This window comes from Phacochoerus africanus, chromosome 7, assembly GCF_016906955.1.
Source record: "Phacochoerus africanus isolate WHEZ1 chromosome 7, ROS_Pafr_v1, whole genome shotgun sequence".
NCBI lineage: Eukaryota > Metazoa > Chordata > Mammalia > Artiodactyla > Suidae > Phacochoerus > Phacochoerus africanus.
Window position 1 is genome coordinate 25,023,885 of NC_062550.1, and position 20,415 is coordinate 25,044,299.

Genomic DNA, 20,415 nt, shown 5'->3' on the forward strand with positions numbered 1-20,415 from the left:
GAAGCACCGATGTGAAGGGTACTTAAATTCCCAGGCTCCAGGTCCCGGAGAGAAGTATTTCCCTTCACGCCCGCGAATTTGTCATAGAGGGCGTGGCGCTGAAGGCAGGCCGGCCGAATACGGGGGAGGGGCGGAGGTCAGTAGCGGCCTTCCAAAGCCTTTCGACCCCGCCTTGCCTGCCATTCAAGTCTCGAATTTTCGAAGTACTGGTTAAAATTTCACTTTGACCCGCCTCCGTCGCTCACCTGATTAGATGTTTATGAGTCAAAAGGCGGGGTCATGAGGATGTCGAGAGTTTATTGGTTGAGGTACACGCCTGTTAGTGGCGTACCGCCCCCTATCTCGGGGAGCTCACTCTTTAGTGGCTCCTCACCTCGTCCATCTCCAAGGTTTCCCTCTCTGTATTGGTGCAGAGACCCGTCTGTCCAGTCCTTTTCTCGTACTCATTGGTGATTGCGCCGAAAGAGATCCGCCTTTCTCCAGAGGATTGGCGGATTAGGGCGCACAGAGCCCACCCTCTGTGGTAGGCGGGTAGTCGTGCAATTGGCTGGGGCCCCCGCCCCAGGGCGAGGAGGAGGAGGAGGGGCAGGAGGGTTTGGTTGAGCTGCAGCTGTTTGTCTGTTCGACACAGGCTTGGGCCCGACGGGGGAGACGGAGCCCCAGGTACCTGGGTGATGGAGCCCGCAAGGGCAGGGGCGGAGGCGCCCCGGAGAGGAGAGCGGCCTGGCCTGAGGGCAGAGGCGGGTCTAGGCCTCCGCGAGGGGTTGGAGTGGCCCACTGGAGAGGGGAGAAGGGGGCCGGGCCCCAGCAGGCCTAATGGGGGCGCTGAGGAGGGGGCCGGGCGGGCTGGGAGCCCGAAGTTGGTGAGTCGGGAAGGCGGCTGGGTAGTGTTGGCTGCCGGGCTGGGCGCCGGCGCGGGAGGCCCGCGGCTCGCGTGCGGGCAGGGGCAGGCCTCTTTGAGCCTCGCCGAAGAGGGAGGAGCTGGGGAGATGGGATGGGGCGGCGGGTGAGGTAAGCCCATTTGCCGGGAGGTGAGGAGGGGTCAAGCCCGACGCCCGGGCCCCGAGGGGAACCGGGGCTGAGGCTCTTTCGAGAGGTCTCAGTGGAAGGGCCAGAGAAGGGTTCTTAGCTGTGTAAGAGGCATTCTTTTCGAGCAAAGTGACTATTATAAAAATAACTAGGGTGCTCCAGAGTTGAGCCGACAGGGATTTGGGTTCAGTGAGGGAGAACCGAGACAAGCCAAGAGAGCTTTCTTAATCTAGAAGACTTGGAACTGGAGCAAAGGAAGCAGGGTCTCGCATCAGTTATGGGAGCTGCTGGGAATGCTAAAGGGTGAGCTAGAGGCTCAGGGTCTTGCGAGAACTCATGCTTTTGTTCCCATTAAGTGTGGAGATGTGGTAACTTGAAGTTTTTTGGTACTCCTAGGGTAGCCAATGAAGACAAAAGTAATTTTTTTTTTCTCTAACTGTTGGCCGTTCACACACTTTAGACTGCAGTCTCTGTTTCTTCTTACCTCCTGTTTCATGTCCTGTGAAAAAGCTAAGAGTCGGCTTTGGGGGTATTCATTCGTTTCTTTCCTACTTAATAATGTGGTCTTTATTGGATACCTTGTCTCTGACCCAGCAGTGGAGAATCAGTGATTTATTTTCTGCACTGGAAATGGACTTAGGGATCCCGCAGCCATCCAGAGACCTTCTGACCATAGTTGGGGAAACTTTTGTGGCACTTGGACTTGGGGTATTTCCCAGGCAGGTAATGGTTAGGTGGAACCAAGCCTGGAAATATGAGGTGATATCACTGAGGAAGGGATTTGGGGAAGAGTGAGAAATTCCATTCCAGAAGGTTGGCATCACCCCTGTTCTTTGTCTCCTTCTTCAGGAGCCCGGGTCTCTGAGCTATTAGAAAGTTGGGTCAGATGGAGAGGCACTTGGGGAAGGAGGTGAGTAGAGAAAAGGAAGATGGATTTAATAAGACGTGAGAGTCCCCTCCTCCCATATATTTTGAATGCTCTACTGACCTCATTAGTCCCCTCCATAGATTGGAGCTTATTGGATTTTCCCTTATTATACTTCCCTCTTTTTCCCTTTTATACCAGCATATTTTGTAACGACATTTCTTCTTAATTAGAAAAGTAATATGTACATATTTTTAAATATTCAAGTTTTACAGAAGTATAAAAAGTATAAATCCTCCCACATATACCTCCCTCCTTTCATCCAGAAAGGTCAGAGATAAGAGATAGCAGATCAGACTGATCTTACTTCCCTTTGGGGGATATGCCACACAAGGCAATTCTGTTTTCATGTTCCCACCAAACTCTGGTTTCTCATTCTTACAGTTTCCCTTCTGAGATGATACTCTGTTATTTATTGTGCTCCTTTCGCAGTTCATTTTGTCTTGCTTTTATCAAATTCAGACAAGCAGAGAGTTGTGCTCTGGGTTATCCCTCACATCCTTAAACACACACACACACACACACACACACACTTTGTGTAGTGGGTATTCTAGGAAATGCCCAAATAGATGGCCAAAACTTCTTTTTCTTTTATGGGCAGGAAAGATCAGTGAATCATTTCGTTTGAGTGAATTATTGGCATCTCTGCGGAAGTGAGGAATTTGAGACTTCTATCTTCTGGTTCATGGTCTCTGCGTGTTCAGAGTATGTGACTGTCCATTCATTATCCCAAAAGAAGAGGCTAGTTCTCCTAAGGGGCCCCTGTATCTGTCTTTCTATAGTGATAGAAGAAGCTTCCAAATTTCTCTGAATTTGAAATCAGTTTTCCTTTAAATCTCAGCACAGCTGGGACATTTACTATACCACCTTCTTAGTTGAATTTGCCCTTACTGGCTTTAGAAGCTCTATAATGTGCCCAGCCTTTGTACGGTGCCCTCAGAAACCTGGATTATTGCCCCCCACCCCACCCCTGGAGCTTTTATTTTCTCTCCTACAAAGCCAGTCCTAGAGAAAATTGTGTAGATGTGTATGTGTGTATTTGTATTCTAAATCCTCACTAGGCTTTGCCATTTCCTGCATCCTGATGATATCTTGTCACTTTCTTCTATATATCCTTTCTTGTCTTTTCCACTTTTTCCTTAATCAAAGTTTTCCTTCAAAAAATGATCTGGAGGAGTTCCCATTGTGGCTCAGTGGGTTAAGAGCCCAACTGGTATCCATAAGGATGTGCTGGCCTTGCTCAGTAGGTTAAGGGTCCACTGTTGCCACAAACTGTGGTGTAGGTGGCAAATGCAGCTTGAATCCGGCATGTCTGTGGTGTAGGCCAGCAGCTGCAGGTCCAATTCGACCCCCTAGCCTGGGAACTTCCTTAAGCCACAGGTTCAGCCCTAAAAAGCAAAAAAAAAAAAAAAGAAAGAAAAAAAGGAAATCTGGAATTGCTCCATATTCAGGTATAAATAACAATCACTTAAAGTATTAACCCTTCCAAGAGTATTTGCTTCTTAAGAGGAAGCTAAGGAGTGGAATTATCAATATAGAATTTCAATTGTATATCTGAAGTTAAAAAATATATTTGAAATATATTTGGAGAAGAGGACTTTCCCATTGCCATTGAAGTGTTACCTCATCTCTTCTACTATTAATTAACTTTGCCCAGAAGCAAGGATTGCTCTCCTATAGTTTGCTTGTTTGTGTGCATTGATATGAATTTGACTTATGAGGGGACTTAGGGTAGGAGAATCCAGTGTATACAACCTGCTCCCTTATCCTAAGGCATTTCAGATTGGAAAAGAACCAAAGTATAAGAGAATGAATTTAAAATAATGAAATGCAACAGCCTTCTAGGAGGAAGGATACCTTAAAACCCTGCACAAATACACTCCCACTTCCCAAGAATGTTTTAGGAAAGATTTAGTCATTTACTGATAGTAACTGAACTGAGTAAGGAGCCACCTAGGTGAGCAGTGTGTGCAGATTTTGGGGCCAGGTTGTAGTTTCTATTGAGGGGCAGTAGGTACCTTTTCAGAGTGTCCTCTAGCTCTGTGATGGTATGATTTAAAAAAACAAAACAAAACAAAAACAAAAACTTGTATTTCTCAAATTCGAGAGTTAATAGAGATATTGACCCAAAGCTTTTTTGAACACCTAACATCAGAGAACTTTGTTTTTAGCCACAGTTGCTTCAGTGTTAGAGTGGAAGGACTGCATACTTGGTGTGATTAGGCCATCTGAGGCATAGTAACGGGTGACAGGAAAAGCAGTTAGCCCATGTGAGTTGCAACAGTACCTTGTGGGCTGGGTCCCAAGAGGGCCCTCCATCCAAGGAAGATCACAAAGAGGCAAGAGATTCTCTGAGGCCGATTAAAAGCTTTCCTAAATGGAATTAATGTATCCAGATGGCACAGAAGGAGAGGAGTAGATGGAAGAAGGAAGCAGGATTGTTTTGGCCTAAATTAATTTATGGAGCATTTAATGAACACCTACTAGGGACCAGGCATTGTGCTCTGCTCTGGAGATTCAAGATGACATAAAAATTAGTCACACTTGGTGAGGAGTTCATAGTTTAGCAAAGCGGACAGACACAGTTAACTCATGTAGTATAATAATGTAATAAATGCTGTGATAGAAATACAACCTTAATACTATAGGATTCCAGGAAGCAGTGATGAATTCTGCTGGGGCTGGAGAGTAATTATGCACTTCACAGAGAAGGTGACATTTGAGCTTGGCCTTAAAAGATACATTAGGAGTTTGCTAGGCAGATAGAGTGGGGAAAGGCATTCTGACCTTTCCTAGGTCAATAATAGGGAGTTTGCAGTACCATGCTGATAAGAGCTAAGAATGTTTTTGCCTCTTGGGGAAATATAAGGGAGAGGGTGGGGGAAGTGGAAGGATCTCATTTAAGCCATTGACTCAGTGGTTAACTCTGGATCAACGCCATGAGCCAAGTAGTGGAACTCAGTTTAAGATTTTGGTAATTGGGGAGTTCCCGTCGTGGCGCAGTGGTTAACGAATCCGACTAGGAGCCATGAGGTTGCGGGTTCGGTCCCTGCCCTTGCTCAGTGGGTTAACGATCCGGCGTTGCCGTGAGCTGTGGTGTAGGTTGCAGACTCGGCTCGGATCCCGCGTTGCTGTGGCTCTGGCGTAGGCTGGTGGCTACAGCTCCGATTCGACCCCTAGCCTGGGAACCTCCATATGCCGCGGGAGCGGCCCAAGAAATAGCAACAACAACAACAAAAGACAAAAAAAAAAAAGATTTTGGTAATTGGGGTATAGACATAGTTGGAGAGTTATTTACTGGCTTCTGCTTTCTCTACCCAGTAAATCTCACATTAATCTCAAGGCCCATTGAATCGTGCAGAAATTACCACTACTTTCCTTAGCACCTTCCACTGAATTGTTTCTATTTCAGCTGTCCTGGCAGGGGTTGGTCAAGACCTTCTGGAGAGGCATAGTAATGAGTGAGTCTTCCTGTCAGAAGGATATGGGACTGGATTCCAGTTCCTAGGGAAGGCTTGGGTCATTCTAACTTATTTTTTTAGACCCATAGGAAGTATTTAGCCAAATTGAATAGAGGCAGAAACTCTATGGGATGTAAGCTCTTACTCCTCTGGTCTCTTCTTTGGATTTCAATTCAGAGTTCAGCATCCCCTGCTTCCTTAAGAGGTTTAGTAGTATAATAGAAGCAAGAGTACCTGACTGGGAGTACTTGCTAGAAGACTTGCTACTAAGCAGTTGTGTGATAGCCGGTTGAATGGTAACACCTGGCAGGTTGATTGATTTCTCTCTTTTTTTGCCTCAGTCTTCTCACCTTAAAATACAGAGACTGGACTAGGTGACCCATAGACTACCCCTTATTTGGCAAACTGAACCTACAGGGCTGGCATTTGGAAAGGGGCTTGTCTTCAGTGGCTCTATACCTGGAACTCAGCCTCTATTGATAGATGACAGACTTCTCTGTAGTTGGCAGGCTAAGAAACCTTTTCTTTTTTCTTTTTTGGTCTTTTGTCCTTTTAGGGCTGCACCCACAGCATATGGAGGTTCCCAGGCTAGGGGTCTAATTGGAGCTATAGCCGCTGGCCTACACTACAGCCACAGCAATGCCAGATCTGAGCCACGTGCCAGATCCTTAAACCACTGAGCCAGGTCAGGGATCAAACGCTCAACCTCATGGTTCCTAGTCGGAGTCGTTTCTGCTATGCCACACAGGAACTCCGTAAGAAACCTTTTCTATTTATGTTTTTCTTTGCTACTAGGAGAGCTACCCACACTAAATAACTTGACCCCCCTCATCCTCTACTTTCCCCTTCCCCAGTGAACTGATGCCATGGTCAAGCCTTAATCCTCCCTAGTTGTTTTTTTGCTTTTTATGGCCACACCTGCAGCATATCGAAGTTCCCAGGCCAAGGGTCAAATCAGAGTTGTTGCTGCTGGCCTATGCCACAGCAACGCAGAATCTGAGCCGCATCTGTGACCTTCACCATAGCTCATGACAATGCCAGATCGCCGACCTACTGAAAGAGGCCAGGGGTCAAACCTGCATCTTCATGGATATTAGTTGGATTCGTTTCCACTGCACCACAACAGAAACTCCAGTCTTCCCTAGTTAATGGTCATTTGATAAGCCATTCTTGTGGAGCTGAACTTCTAAGGGAAGTCTGATTTCTTCTCTTCTGGACTGAAAAGGTTGAAGGGAAGAAAAACTTCCTCCTTCCTTTTTTTTGCATCAGGTTTGAAGGTAATAATCACACCATCTGAGTGGTTGGCTGTGGTTTATTTTTTGCCTTTGGATGGATCAACTATTAGCAAAAATAATATCGCTGAAATAGGAGAAAATCAATTCCTATTTCTGTACCCCAAATCTTTTGAGAGTCTAGCTTTGCATAAGAAACATGGTACCCTTATTAATACGTTGGGATTAAAAGTCAAAGCACAGTCGGAGTTCTTGTCATGGCTCAGTGGTTAATGAACCCGACTAGTAACCATGAGGTTGTGGGTTCAATCCCTGGCCTCACTCAGTGGGTTAAGGATCCGGTGTTGCCATGAGCTGTGGTGTAGGTTGCAGACTCGGCTCGGATCCCGCGTTGCTGTGGCTCTGGCATAGTTCAGCGGCTGTAGCTCTGATTAGACCCGTAGCCTGGGAACCTCCATATGCCATGGCTTCGGCCCTAAAAAGACAAAAGACCAAAAGACCAAAAAAAAAAAAAATCAAAGCACAGAGATGGGCAGCCCATCAATTACTGTGAACTGAGAAGTTAAGACATATTCATGAGATAAAACATTAGGGTGGGAGATAGTCTTTTCTAACCCAGTAGTTACTAATCTCTGACAGTTCAAGCAAGTTTGCTGGTTGCTGATGGGCTCTGTTTTGATTTACCATCTGTGAGGATTAGTGACCATGGGCTTTGCAATTTGAATAATTGTGATGTTTCCTATCTTCACACTTCTCCAACTCCTACTGTTTTCCCAGGCCTGGAGTGATGTGTGCTCATGAGAATTCAGTCCATTCTAACTCCCATGTTTTCATATTGAAGAGTAGTAACATTGAGGCTTAGTGTTCTGCCCCTAGGATCACATGCTTTGAAATAGATAAAAATGTGAGGGAGTAAGTCCAAGAATCTAATAACTTTTCCTGTTGTTTTTTAAGAGTATAGTAATGTATGTCACCTAAAGGAAACTTGATCATCTCATCATCTGTAGGTTTTTTCCTATTATGTCATCTGTTTTCTGTTTTAAAGTGTAGCTATGATGGCCTAGCTTCTTTTGCTATGAACCAGTAGGTATGAAGACCTACATAAATGTGTTTTTAAAAATAATTCATCCTCACAGATGCTGAGAAGCCTTAAGAGAAACAAATTTCTTAAATGTACCCAAAACTTTGGAAATGAATTCAAATTCTGTCTTTTGCTACTTTCACTTATTATCCTCTCTACACCACCTCTGGATCCTCATAGATAAGGAAGCCGAGGGAGTGAGCGGCATAAGACCGCAGTGGGGTAATTGGCAAAACAGAGAGTAAAACTCAGGCTTGCCTGATTCCACGGCTTTTAACACTGCACGAGACTGCCTCAGTTGACTTTGGCTTTACATTTTCATAATTACTCCATAACTTTACTATCAGGGTTAGAGAACCTAGAGAGTTATATTCAGCTCTCATCTTAATTTCACCTGGAAGTGCTTTTATAGGCTGGACAGAAAGTAGATTTCCTAATAACCCATCTTTCAGTGTCAGATCTCTCCCAAGTATTGTTTTTTAAACTTTTGATCATGGCTTTTTCTTTTGTCTGTTACCCACAGCAAGTGGATGTTCTTGGGCCAGATATCGAACCCATGACATAGCCGTGACAATGGATTATGGCTCATTTAAAAAAATTTTTTTTTTCTTTTTAGGGCCACACTTGCAGCATATGGAATTTCCCAGGCTAGGGGTCAAATCAGAGCTACAGCTGCTGGCCTGAGCCACAGCCACAGCAATGCAGGATCGGAGCCACATCTGCAACCTACCACCACAGCTCACAGCAACGCCAGATCCTTAACCTATTGATCGAGGCCAGGGATCAAACCTGCTTCTTCATGGATACTAGTCAGGTTCATGACCACTGAGCCACAATGGGAACTCCTAAAAAAATTTTTTTTTATATCATAATTCAGTGTGTGTACATACACCCGCAAATAAAACAGTAAATCATTTTCTTATGATTCTTACATTCATTTGCAATCTATTTGATTTTTTTTTTTCTTTTTTGGCCATGCCTGTAGCATGCAGGACTTGTGGAAATTCCCAGGTCAGAAATCAAAACTGCGCCACAGTTGTAACCAGAGCCTCAGCAGTGACAATGCTGGGTCCTTAACCTGCTGAGTCACAGGGAACTCCTGATTTTTTTTTTCCTTTTTTTCTTCTTTTTTTAAAAAATATACTGATCGTGATCCACCAAGTGATTTCAAGGTCACTATTGGCTTACAGCCCACAGTTTGGGAAACACTGCTTTAAGTGTTCGAGGATGAAAAGAGCTAAAGAACTATGACTAGTGGTTAAGAAGCTAATTAAGGGAGTTCCCGTCGTGGCGCAGTGGTTAACGAATCCGACTAGGAACCATGAGGTTGCGGGTTCGGTCCCTGTCCTTGCTCAGTGGATTAACGATCCGGTGGCTACAGCTCCGATTCAACCCCTAGCCTGGGAATCTCCATATGCCGCAGGAGCGGCCCAAGAAATAGCAACAACAACAACAACAAAAAAGACAAAAGACAAAAAAAAAAAGAAGAAGCTAATTAATACTGATTCTTGCAGTACTGGTTCTAGAATTTTCTTTCTTTCTTTCTTGAAGGCTGCCCCTCAGCATATGGAGTTCCCAAACCAGTGATCAGATCTGAGCCTCAGTTACAACATACACTGCAGCTGCAGCAATGCCAGATCCTTAACCCACTGTGCCAGGCTGGGGATTGAACCTGCATCCCAGTGCTCCAGAGATGGCACCAATCCAGTTGCACCACAGTGGGAACTTTTGGTTCCTAGAATTTTGGACATGATGGACCAATTAATTTAAATTTGGAGGTTTTTTAATTTTTCCACCTAAGTATGTTTATAAAGCTTACTACTTCCTATCAACACCATTATTATTACTGTCATTATTATTATTTTGTCTTTTTTTTAGGGTTGCACTCGTGGCATATGGAAGTTCCCAGGCTAGGGATCAGATTGGAGCAGTAGCTGATGGCCTACGCTACAACACTAGATCCAAGCCATGTCTGCAACCTACATCACAGCTCATAGTAATGCCAGATCCTTAACCCACCGAGGGAGGCGAGGGATTGAACCTACATCCTCATGGATGCTAGTCAAATTCATGTTCGCTGAGCCATGACGGGAACTCCAACACTATTATTTCTTAATTTTTTTTTTGTCTTTTTTTGCCATTTCTTGGGCCGCTCCCGCGGCATATGGAGGTTCCCAGGCTAGGGGTCTAATTGGAACTGTAGCTGCCAGCCTACGCCAGAGCCACAGCAACGCAGGATCCGCAGGATCCGAGCCTCGTCTGCGACCTACACCACAGCTCACGGCAACACCGGATCCTTAACCCCCTGAGCAAGGGCAGGGACCGAACCCGCAACCTCATGGTTCCTAGTCGGATTTGTTAACCACTGCGCCACGACGGGAACTCCCCCAACACTATTATTTCTTAAGCATTTATACAGAAGGGGTGGGGGTGTTATGTAGGAAACTATTTTTCTTTTTGGCTGCACCAGCAACATGAGGAAGTTCCATGGCCAGGAATTGAACTTGCACCACAGTTGCAACCTGAGCCACAGCAGTGCTGGATCCTGCTCTACCACCATTAAACTTTAAAAATACATGTATTTCCCTGTTAGAAAAAGAAAGAATTATGTAGAATGAAAAACATCTGAGGGAGTTCTCATCATGGTTCAGTGGAAGCGAATCTGACCAGTATCCCTGAGGACACAGGTTCGATCCCTGGCCTTGCTCAGTGGGTTAAGGATCCGGCATTGCCATGAGCTGTGGTGTAAGTTGCCAGGTGTGGTTCAGATCTGGAGTTGCTGTGGCTGTAGTGTAGGCCAGCAGTTACAGCTCCGATTCACCCCCTACCCTGGGAACCTCTATATGCCATAGGTGCAGCCCTAAAAAGACAAAAAAAAAAAAATCTGAGTTCTTCATGTACCACTTTCTTCAGTCCCACTCTTTTCATTGTTAATAGATGAGTATGTATCTTTCCATATCTTTTTCTTTGCAGAATTTTGCTTTGTTTTATAGAAATAGGATCAACTGTGTGTTTTTGTTTGTGTGTTTGCTCTTTATTTTTAGGGCTGCACCTGCAGCATATGGAAGTTCCTAGGCTAGGGGTCGAATTAGAGCTGCAGCTACTATGACCTATGCCACAGCTCATGTCAACACCAGATCCACTGAGCAAAGCCAAGGATTGAACTCAATGTCCTCATGGATACTAGTCGAGTTTGTTACCACTGAGCCACAACAGGAACTCCCAACCATGTGTTTTTTTCCTCCAACTTTAGAAATTTTTTTTCTTTTTAGGGCCACCCTTGCAGCATATGGAAGTTCCCAGGCTAGGGTCAAATCCGAGCTACAGCTGCCATTCTGTGCCACAGCCACAATGTAGGATCCAAGTTGTGTCTTCGACCTACACCACAGCTAACAGCAATGCCAGGTCCTTAACACACTGAGCTAGGCCAGAGATTAAACCTGCATCCTCATGGATACCAGTCAGATTCATTTCCACTGAGCCACAATGGGAACTCTGTAAAAGGGTACTTTTAAGCTGAATAAATTAGCTTTCTGAAAAACTTGCTCTATCATTTTTTAAGAATTATTTCATCATAGACTATTGAAAACTTCATCACAAAGCAGCACGTGTATATCTGGAGTCTTAGGACTCACTGGCCTAGAGAACTGCAGAATACTCAGTAGGATCAGAGTAACTTCTTACATTCCTATTCCTTAATCTAGTCTACTTTGGGACTTTTCTGAGTTCTTATTTCTATTTCATTTCTGTTAACTTCCTCTTTACACTTTTTTTCCCTTTTTTTTCTCTGCCTCTTTTATATCATGGCTGCTCTTTAAAAATATATTGATAACAACTAATATTAAGATATTCTTTAATAATCTTTTCTGTGAATCAGGGCCACTAAATAACTATACCTGTCTGACTATTTATTAACATGCTAAACACATCTTTCACTTGATCCTCATGGTACTCTGTGAGGTAGGTGTTTTTTTCCATTTTATCAAAGTGGAAGGTAAGTCTCAGGGAAATTTTCTTGATGTCATATTAATAATGATTAGTAGCTTAATAGTCATTGATGAAGCACTTTTAAAATGTCAGATATTTAAGTTCTTTGATGTATTATCTCATTTAATCCTCACAACAACCTTATGAAGTAGGTGGCCATAGGCTATTATCCCATTTTACAGATGAGGAAACAAATGTACAGGTAGTAAGCAGAATCATAAGATAAATTCAGTGACTCGAATGCCACAGTCTTTGTTCCTCTGTACTTCCTCCTGTATGGTTTTCCTTTTCTTTTTTTTTTTTGGCTTTTTTGGCTTTTTGCCTTTTTGCCTTTTTACCTTTTCACCTTTTCTAGGGCTGCTACCATGGCATGTGGAGGTTCCCAGGCTAGGGGTCGAATCAGAGCTGTAGCCACTGGCCTACACCAGAGCCACAGCAACACGGGATCCAAGCCATGTCTGCAACCTACACCACAGCTCACGGCAATGCCAGATCCTTAACCCACTGAGCGAGGCTAGGGATTGAACCTGCAACCTCATGGTTCCTAATTGGATTCGTTAACCACTGCACCACGATGGGAACTCTGTTTTTCTTTTCTTTTTTTTTTTCTTTTCTTTTTACTGCCGAACCCATGGCATATGGAGGTTCCCAGGCTAGGAGTCTAATTGGAGCTACAGCTGCAGGCCTATACCACAGCCATAGCAATGCCAGATCTGAGCTGTGTCTGACCTGCACCATAGCTCACAGCAACGCTGGATCTTTAACCCACTGATTGAGGCCAGAGATGGAACCTGCATTTCATGGATGCTAGACAGATCTGTTTCCGCTGAGCCATGACAGTAACTCCTCTTTTTTCTGTCTTTATAGCATTGCAGAGATTCTTAATCCTGATTTGATCCCAAAGCAGTTTGCTATAGTGACAAAATGTTTCCCTCTGTGTTTCATAGAATATGATGTTTGTGGACTCTTTGGAATCAACTTTGGAGGAGGAAAAAATTACTTTGAACAAGCAAAGTACAACCTTAGCAATATTTACATTTGGGGGAAAGGTTTTACGTGCTTTGCTTATGCGAACACTTCTTTGAATCTCATAGTTGCTTTCCCCTCACAGGCAGGATGATGAAAAATATTCAGGTTTGGATGGTTGGACATTCAAAGCCCCAACTTCTCTCTCTTTTTCTTTCTCTGTCTTCTCCACTACCACCAGCTTTCTTAGCCAATTGGAAGGTAGAGAAGGTGGTTCAGTTTTATTCTTTCATCAAGTATTTATTGATTGAAGATTTTTCCCCTATACTCTCTTCTGAAGATTTCTGCATGTGTTTAGAAGGTACACCTTCTTTCTCTGCCTCTAATTTGGAGGGCTACAGCTGTTATTTAGTGTGGAGGGTATTCTAATCCCTAAGCACCAGGAGGACAGCTGCAAGTTGAATGTCAAGCCTACTGACTCAGACTTGATAGATGTTCAGACTTGGGTAGGTGGCAGAAGCAAAGTGAAAGAGTTAATTCTGAATGTGGTCTGTTTATCTATTTACCTTTGACAAAAAATGAAAAAAGATTTTCTGATAATTGTACCCTAGGTTAGACTTTCAGAAATAACTTTTTAGAAATGGTTGTGGGAGTTCCTGTTTCAGCTCAGCAGTAACGAACCATGAGGACCAGGGTTCGATCCCTGGCCTTGCTCAGTGGGTTAAGGATCTGGTGTTGCTGTGAGCTGTGATGTGGGCTGGTAGCTGCAGCTCCAATTTGACTCCTAGCCTGGGAATATATGCCGCAGATTCAGCTCTAAAAAGACCCAAAAAAAGAGAGAAAGAAATCGTTGTTTATGAAGGATGTTGAGCCAGAAGCTATCCTGCTACTCTTAAGAGAGGTGACTCTTATCCCACACCTCCAGAGTGAATTTCTGTAGAGGGGGTCGAAAAGGACAGCAGCGGGACACCAAGGAGATAGTAGGGATCTAGGGTACTTTTAAGTGGATCTGTGTGTTCTTCGGGCCAATGAAAAGTTGATCAATTTGTTATTCTTTGAAGACCTAGTGGGGATTGATTGGGAGATTAAAAATTTGGAGTTCCCTGGTGGCATAGTGGTTAAGGATCTGGCATTGTCACTATTGTGGCTTCCAGGTTACTGCTGTGGCATGGGTTCAGTCCCTGGCCTGGAAACTGCCACATGCCGTGAATGTGGCTGAAACAAAACTACTCTCATAGTTTTCAGTCTCTCCATTTCACCAAACCCTAGATGCAATTCTTATTTTATAGTTTCCTACTCTTAAAACTGAGTGTCAGCTGCCTGGGACTCTCAGTGGTGTAGCCTTTTAATGGTGGGTGGTTATAAAAGGTCCTCATAGGAGCAAGGAAATAGATTCTATCCTTTCTTTAAAAAGTGATTACAGGAGTGTCCGTCATGGCTCAGCAGAAACAAATCTGACTAGTATCCATGAGGACTCAGGTTCCATCCTTGGCCTTGCTCAGTGGGTTAAGGATCCGGTGTTGCCGTGAGCTATGGAGCTGTTGTATAGTTCTCAGATGCAGCTTGGATCCTGAGTTGCTGTGGTGGTTGTGTAGGCCAGCGGCTACAGCTCCAAATTCAACCCCTAGCCTGGGCTCTATATATGCCAAGGGTGCGGCCCTAAAAAGACAAAAAAAAAAGGTGATTACAGCTGGAGCTCCCACTGTGGCACACCAGGATTGGAGGCATCTTGAGAGGGCTGGGATGCAAGTTCCATCCCCAGCCTGGCACAGTGGGTTAAGGATCTGGCATTGCCACAGCTTCAGCTTAGGTTGAAGCTGTGGCTTAGATCTCATACCTGTCCCAGGAGCTCCATATGCTAAGGAGGGGTTGAAAATGGGGGGGGGGTGATTACAGCTGTAAATGACCCCATGTTTAATTTTATCCACTTTTTTTCTTGCAGGACTGTTGAAGCCTGGAAGTCCCCTCCCTCCCCCCTCCCCCCTTTGCCGCTTTGTGGCATCCCCCTCCCTCTACCCTTTCCCACTCTGATAATCTCGCCATGACTAGCAGAAGCACAGCCAGGCCCAATGGGCAGCCCCAGGCCAGCAAAATATGCCAGTTCAAGTTGGTCCTACTGGGTGAATCTGCAGTAGGGAAGTCTAGCCTGGTATTACGTTTTGTCAAAGGACAGTTCCACGAGTACCAGGAGAGCACCATTGGAGGTGAGTACTTCAGGGAGAGAAGAGGTTCAATGCTTAGAAGGGCTATTGCAGGGAGATGTAGGGACCTGATTGTGGAGCTGGCCCTCTTAGCTCCCTGGAATGGAAATCCTTTATGAAACAAAAATTGCTATTGTCAACAAGCAGGTCTGTGTTCATCCTTTTACTTCTAGAAGAAAGGTAGAAAGGTTGGCCTTTACATACCAAGGAAACTACTAATTTTTTATCTCAGTCTGTTTTTCTCCTCCCACTCTCATCTTAATGCCAGTGAGGTTCAGTTGAGTGTCATCTTGAGCAAGGTTGGTTTGGGGCAATTGTTCATAATCAAAAATGTACGTCAGAATCACCTAGGGAACATTTTCATCCTATGCATGCTTAGGCCTTACCCTAGATCTGCTGATTATGATTGGAGGTAGGGTGAGGTTGGTGGCAATATACACATGTATGTTTCAAAAAGCTTCATGATCCTGAGGCCCACATCTGGTAAAACAGGATCTTTTTTGAGAACTCCCATGTTACTTCTTCCCCACTTTTATTAGTCACCTTGGAAATGTGTTCTTGGGCCAGAAGAATATATGAAAAAGTAACATTCAAATAATATTGATAACGTTGGGACTTCACTTCAGACTTTAAAATCCTCTAATCAGTTCTTGATGTGACTTTTATCCGAGGCTTATTATCTCTGTCATTATTGCATACTCCTCTCCTTTGGTTAGAAGAGGGAGGACTCTTCTAGTTCTTTTTGTCCTCAGAGTTTATGACGTGCCCCATGCCTTAGCTAGGGAAACTTCTGGCAGGAGGGACTTAACTGAGAACAGTCTTAATTCTGGTTCCTGGATCTGGAGGAGAACACTAAACCTTTCTTTTATACAAGAAGAGAATGCTAAACTTTTCCTATAGCTGAATGGCCTGGGTGGTGACTGGTCCTAGACTGAGAGTGGAGATATTTTGAAGGGGGGGTGGAATGTTCCCATTCATCCTCCAACTTACAGCAACTTCTCCTCCATTCTCTCATTCATAGCGGCCTTCCTCACCCAGTCTGTTTGTCTAGATGACACAACAGTCAAGTTTGAGATCTGGGACACAGCTGGGCAAGAGCGATACCATAGCTTGGCCCCCATGTACTACAGAGGTGCCCAGGCTGCAATTGTGGTTTATGACATTACTAATCAGGTAAGTGGGCTGAGAAGATTGTCCTTGCTTTTATTTATAGGAATTAATTAGGTGGGGGAGAGAAAACCGGTTCTTGAAATAGCAAATAAGAATACAAAGTATGCTTCCAAGTGCTGAGAAGACAGAGGTAATGAGTTACCAGAGACAGGTGGTTTCAGTGAGTGAAGGCTGCTTAGAAGAGGTGAGTTGTGAGATTGGGTTTTGAAGGTGATGGGCCTAGACTGGCAGTCATTCCACCCTACCCATTCTTGTCTTTGTGTTTTCCTAGGAAACCTTTGCCCGAGCGAAGACATGGGTAAAGGAACTACAGCGACAGGCCAGTCCTAGCATTGTTATTGCCCTGGCAGGGAACAAAGCGGACCTGGCCAACAAGCGCATGGTGGAGTATGAAGTAAGATGGCCATAGAGTCCCTAACACACTCCCTCTGTGCTTGGGACCTCTTTTTTTTTTCCAAACCTGTCCTCTCTAAAAACCTCATCTGAGGACATTCATCATCTCATTCCCCAGTTCTGCACCAAGTTAAATACAGCAACTCTGTGACCCTAATGACAGCCAGGAGATTTTAGAGGAGTCAGAAGAAAATTCCAGAGCAGAGGGGTAGGGGAGTACCAGTACCAGCTGTGGGAGTACCAGCTGTGGGGGTACCAGTGTGAAAAGAGGAAGGAGGGAGCAATTGAATTTGAGGTAAGGGACTACTCAAGTGTCAGACCCCCAAAGCCCCCAACCAACTGACCTTCTCCCCTGTACTTAAGATTCCTAACATCTGTTTATAGGATTAAGTGGTCTAGACCATGGGTCATCCCTTGAGGGAGTTATCACCGAAATATGGTTCTGGGGCCAGTTGGCTCAGAGGGTCAATTAAGGGGAGGGAACCTAGGATATTGCCTACCCCTGGTGCTACATGGGAGTGGAAAGGCAGTACTTGTTGCTGCCCTACCGTCTGAGTACCAGTACACCCCACCCCTTGCAGGAGGCCCAGGCGTATGCAGATGACAACACCTTATTGTTTATGGAGACTTCAGCCAAGACAGCTATGAACGTGAACGATCTCTTCCTGGCAATAGGTAAGGTCAGAGCAGCCTGAGGTCTTCCTATCTTTTTCCCCTGACGTCTAGGCAGGATGGATAACCCAAGTCATAAGGATTAAATGGGAGTGTCTCCTCTTGTGAAAACTTTAGGTGTGAAAATACCTTGTAACTTTACATCATGACCTCCATGTTTTGGCTGCAGCTTGAGCCCCCTCATCTTCAATATAGTTTACAATGAACCCTCCCCCCTTTAGAACATTCCTTTAGTCTCTCCCATCTCCCCTTTCCCCCACTTCTCCCCACCCTGTAATCTTTTTGGGGATGAGTAAAATCTACCATACTTTGTTCCCTTCTGTTTTTATCTCTAGCTAAGAAGTTGCCAAAGAGTGAACCCCAGAATCTGGGGGGTGCAGCAGGCCGAAGCCGGGGTGTGGATCTCCATGAGCAGTCCCAGCAGAACAAGAGCCAGTGTTGTAGCAACTGAGGGGTGGCTAGCAGCAAACAAGTATGAAGCTAGCACGAGAGCTAAGAAATAACCTCCATCCCCACCCCTCAGCACACAGCCCCTACGGTAACAGCACACTGAGCCCTGGCTCCCAAGGGCTGCCTCCTGACAGCTCCGTCATGGCACTTTTTAACGCTTCAGCAACAACACCAGGCAGCTGTTGCCACTGGCCTCCTACCCCTACTCTGGGGCCTGGAGGTCAGATCCCCCAGGACTTACCTTCCAAAACAAACTTTCTCCACTTTGTATTATAGGTGCAAGACAGTGACCTACTTACCTTTCCTCCTTTTCTTCCCCATTTTTTCAAAAAACGTTGTCTCCTGCCCCTTTCCCTTCAGCTTTTGGTCAGTCTCTGTTCTTGATCCCCTTTTCCTCCTCTCCCCAGGGTGGAGAAGGTGGTGAACCCAGGAACTAAGAAGGAAGGAGGTTTTCAGTTCAGTCACATTAAAGGCCCTGGGGGAAAGTAAGGCTCAGAGCAGGAGGGAGTAAAGAAACATTGTCTTTTTGTTTTATTTGGTTGGAGTTTCTCATGTTTGAAAACACTGCAGTATCCATAAGTTGGCCTTGTGGAGGGTGTTTCTAGGTAGAGGTGAGAATGGAAGGCAAGCTCTTGGGCACCATGTGGGAGTCTTGTTAGCTAACTGGGCAGAGGTGGAAGAGGTGGAGATGCAGTGTCGTCTGTGGCTCTGGAACTCTTCCCAGGCCTACTTTCCCCTCACCCAGCCACTTAGGTAGCTTCTCTCCCATAGTGGGAGAGGTTCTGGACTCCAGAGTCCTCCAAAGAATCTTCACTGGTTGCCTGCATCTTTGGCTCTGCTGTGATCTAAATGGAGGAGGGACCAGTTTCTGACACCCATCCTCTGACTTATACATATGCATTTTTTTTTTTTCCTCTCTGGTCTTCAGATGGCCTCAGCCCCAGCCACTATATCCCCTGCAGTTTGCACTTTAATTGATGGTAGTTCAGTTGTGATACTTGTTTTATGGGGGTTTTGATTGATTTACCTGCCCTCTTTTTAATTAAATGGAATCCGAGGTGTGTATGAGGTTTGGGAAGGGGCTGTAGAGAACAGTACTGGTGGCAGCTACTCAAGCCCGGTCTCCACTGCTAGCTTCCTCCAACTCTGATTGTTACTTCACCTGTATTCTTGCCATCCTAACTCTTGGGTAGAGGTTTACCTTTCCTGGAGAATTAACTGAGTAACTGTAGAGCAGCTTCTCAGGATAGCATAGGTCATTGTAGGGGAGTGAAGAGGAATCCAGCAAGAGGGAGGAGTTTTCTGTCCTTTCCCAGGGTTCCCATTCAATTTGATCCACTCATTACCAGTCTTTTGTACTTCCCTGTAAATAGGTATGATCTTTATTCCTACTGTACAGTCTGTTCTGTCTCCCCCACCTCCCATCAGGCCCTATTTTGTCCTTTATTAGTATCTTTAGTTTGGTCCCTTCATGCTTATCCCCAAACCCACCCCATGCAACCAGTGGTTTAATCCACATACCACTAGCATGTAGTTCTACAGAAGCCTACTTGTGGCCCCCTCATATCATAACACCTGTTCCTGTGGACAGGGAATGACTGGCACTGAAGGTCCCTCACAGTTGTCCGGTATCACCAGAGGACATTGGTCCTTTCTTAATCTCTAGCCTCTCTTCATATCCCTCATCAGGTATTTTATGATGTCTTTGGGAAGCCATCAAGGCAAGAGACAACTCTAAACTCCTTCTTGTTCTAGCCCAGAATTTGGGAGAAATAAGATAGAAGAGGCCATAGTAACCTAGGATTGGAACCTTTCTGCCCTTTTGGCGTGCAGACTGCCTTCTGTCCCAGAGCAGCTCAGAAATCCATGAAGCTGAGATTCTGAAGGACCCAGCTTAGGTTCTTCCACTTAGGCCTCAATTCCCTTCCTTTTCCAGGGGCAGCCTTAGTTCCCGTGGCCCTGAAACACACATACATTTCCCCCTTCTTTTCCCAGCACCCACTAGCCCCCAGAAGTACCCGGTGCATCCTTACAAGTGGAAGAACTTAGGATGGCTCTTTTAAGTCTCTTAGAAATGAAGTCCTTTCTCTGTACAGCTTTCCCCATGGAGCAGTAGTGAAGATGTTTCATCGCCTTGGGGTTGGGAAACCATTTCTCCAGGCCTCTTCTCCCCTCCCCTGCCCCCCTTAGGAACAGGATTGGCCTTAGCTTCTGGGCCTATCTGCTGCCTTTCATCCACTTCCTCTCAACTCTTCTGCTTTCCTTTGAGCTCTTTGGGGCTTGGGGAACCTTAGTTTTTTTTATTTCCCAGCTCTTAATTTTTTTCTTCTGATCAGTTGGTTTTTTTAAAGGGGCGGGGTGGGGGGGAGGTTGGTGGTTTTTTTTCTGTTTGTTTTTTTTTTTGCTTCTAAAAAAAGCATTTGCCTTTTTTCCCTTTCTTCCTCTCCCAACATAACAATCGTGGTAACAATGCAACTGCTGATTTACCGATGTATTTAATGTAAGTAAAAAAGGAGAAAAAAAAAGTGTATTGGAGTGTTGCTTCTTTTTTTTTTTTTCTTTTGCTATTTCTCTGATACTAGAAATTTGGAGGAAAAGGAATATTTTATTGAATCAGAAACACACCCTCCCTTGCATCTTGGTACCTCCTTATTCCCATTAATTTTTTCTTGAATAGTGAGATAGCTCAATTTGGAAAATAGCCCCTTTATTGCTGTTTAATTAGTCCTGTTCCCAGGCCACTGGAGAGCTTATCATGTCTGACTCTAGCTTATTTCATTAGGCCATCATAACAGAATGGGTATTGTGGTGCAAAAGAAACAAATCCAACTAGGAACCATGAGGTTTC

At 44.9% G+C, this 20,415-nt stretch overlaps 1 protein-coding gene across 2 annotated transcripts; it reads left to right on the plus strand.

Annotated features, from left to right (window-relative positions):
• Positions 1 to 547: 547 nt before the first annotated feature.
• On the plus strand, positions 548 to 19,292 carry RAB5B (RAB5B, member RAS oncogene family). 2 transcript variants are annotated; one of them, XM_047786876.1, is made up of 7 exons: positions 573 to 663; positions 1,879 to 1,939; positions 14,624 to 14,885; positions 15,904 to 16,055; positions 16,324 to 16,446; positions 17,027 to 17,120; positions 17,453 to 19,292. In XM_047786876.1, exons 3-7 carry the CDS (start codon positions 14,723 to 14,725, stop codon positions 17,566 to 17,568), a joined length of 648 nt encoding a protein of 215 aa, XP_047642832.1. In that variant the 5' UTR covers positions 573 to 663; positions 1,879 to 1,939; positions 14,624 to 14,722; the 3' UTR covers positions 17,569 to 19,292. The 2 variants fall into 2 exon arrangements, with proteins under 2 accessions (XP_047642830.1, XP_047642832.1); XM_047786874.1 differs by lacking the exon at positions 1,879 to 1,939 and having other exon boundaries at positions 548 to 663.
• Positions 19,293 to 20,415: the final 1,123 nt, after the last annotated feature.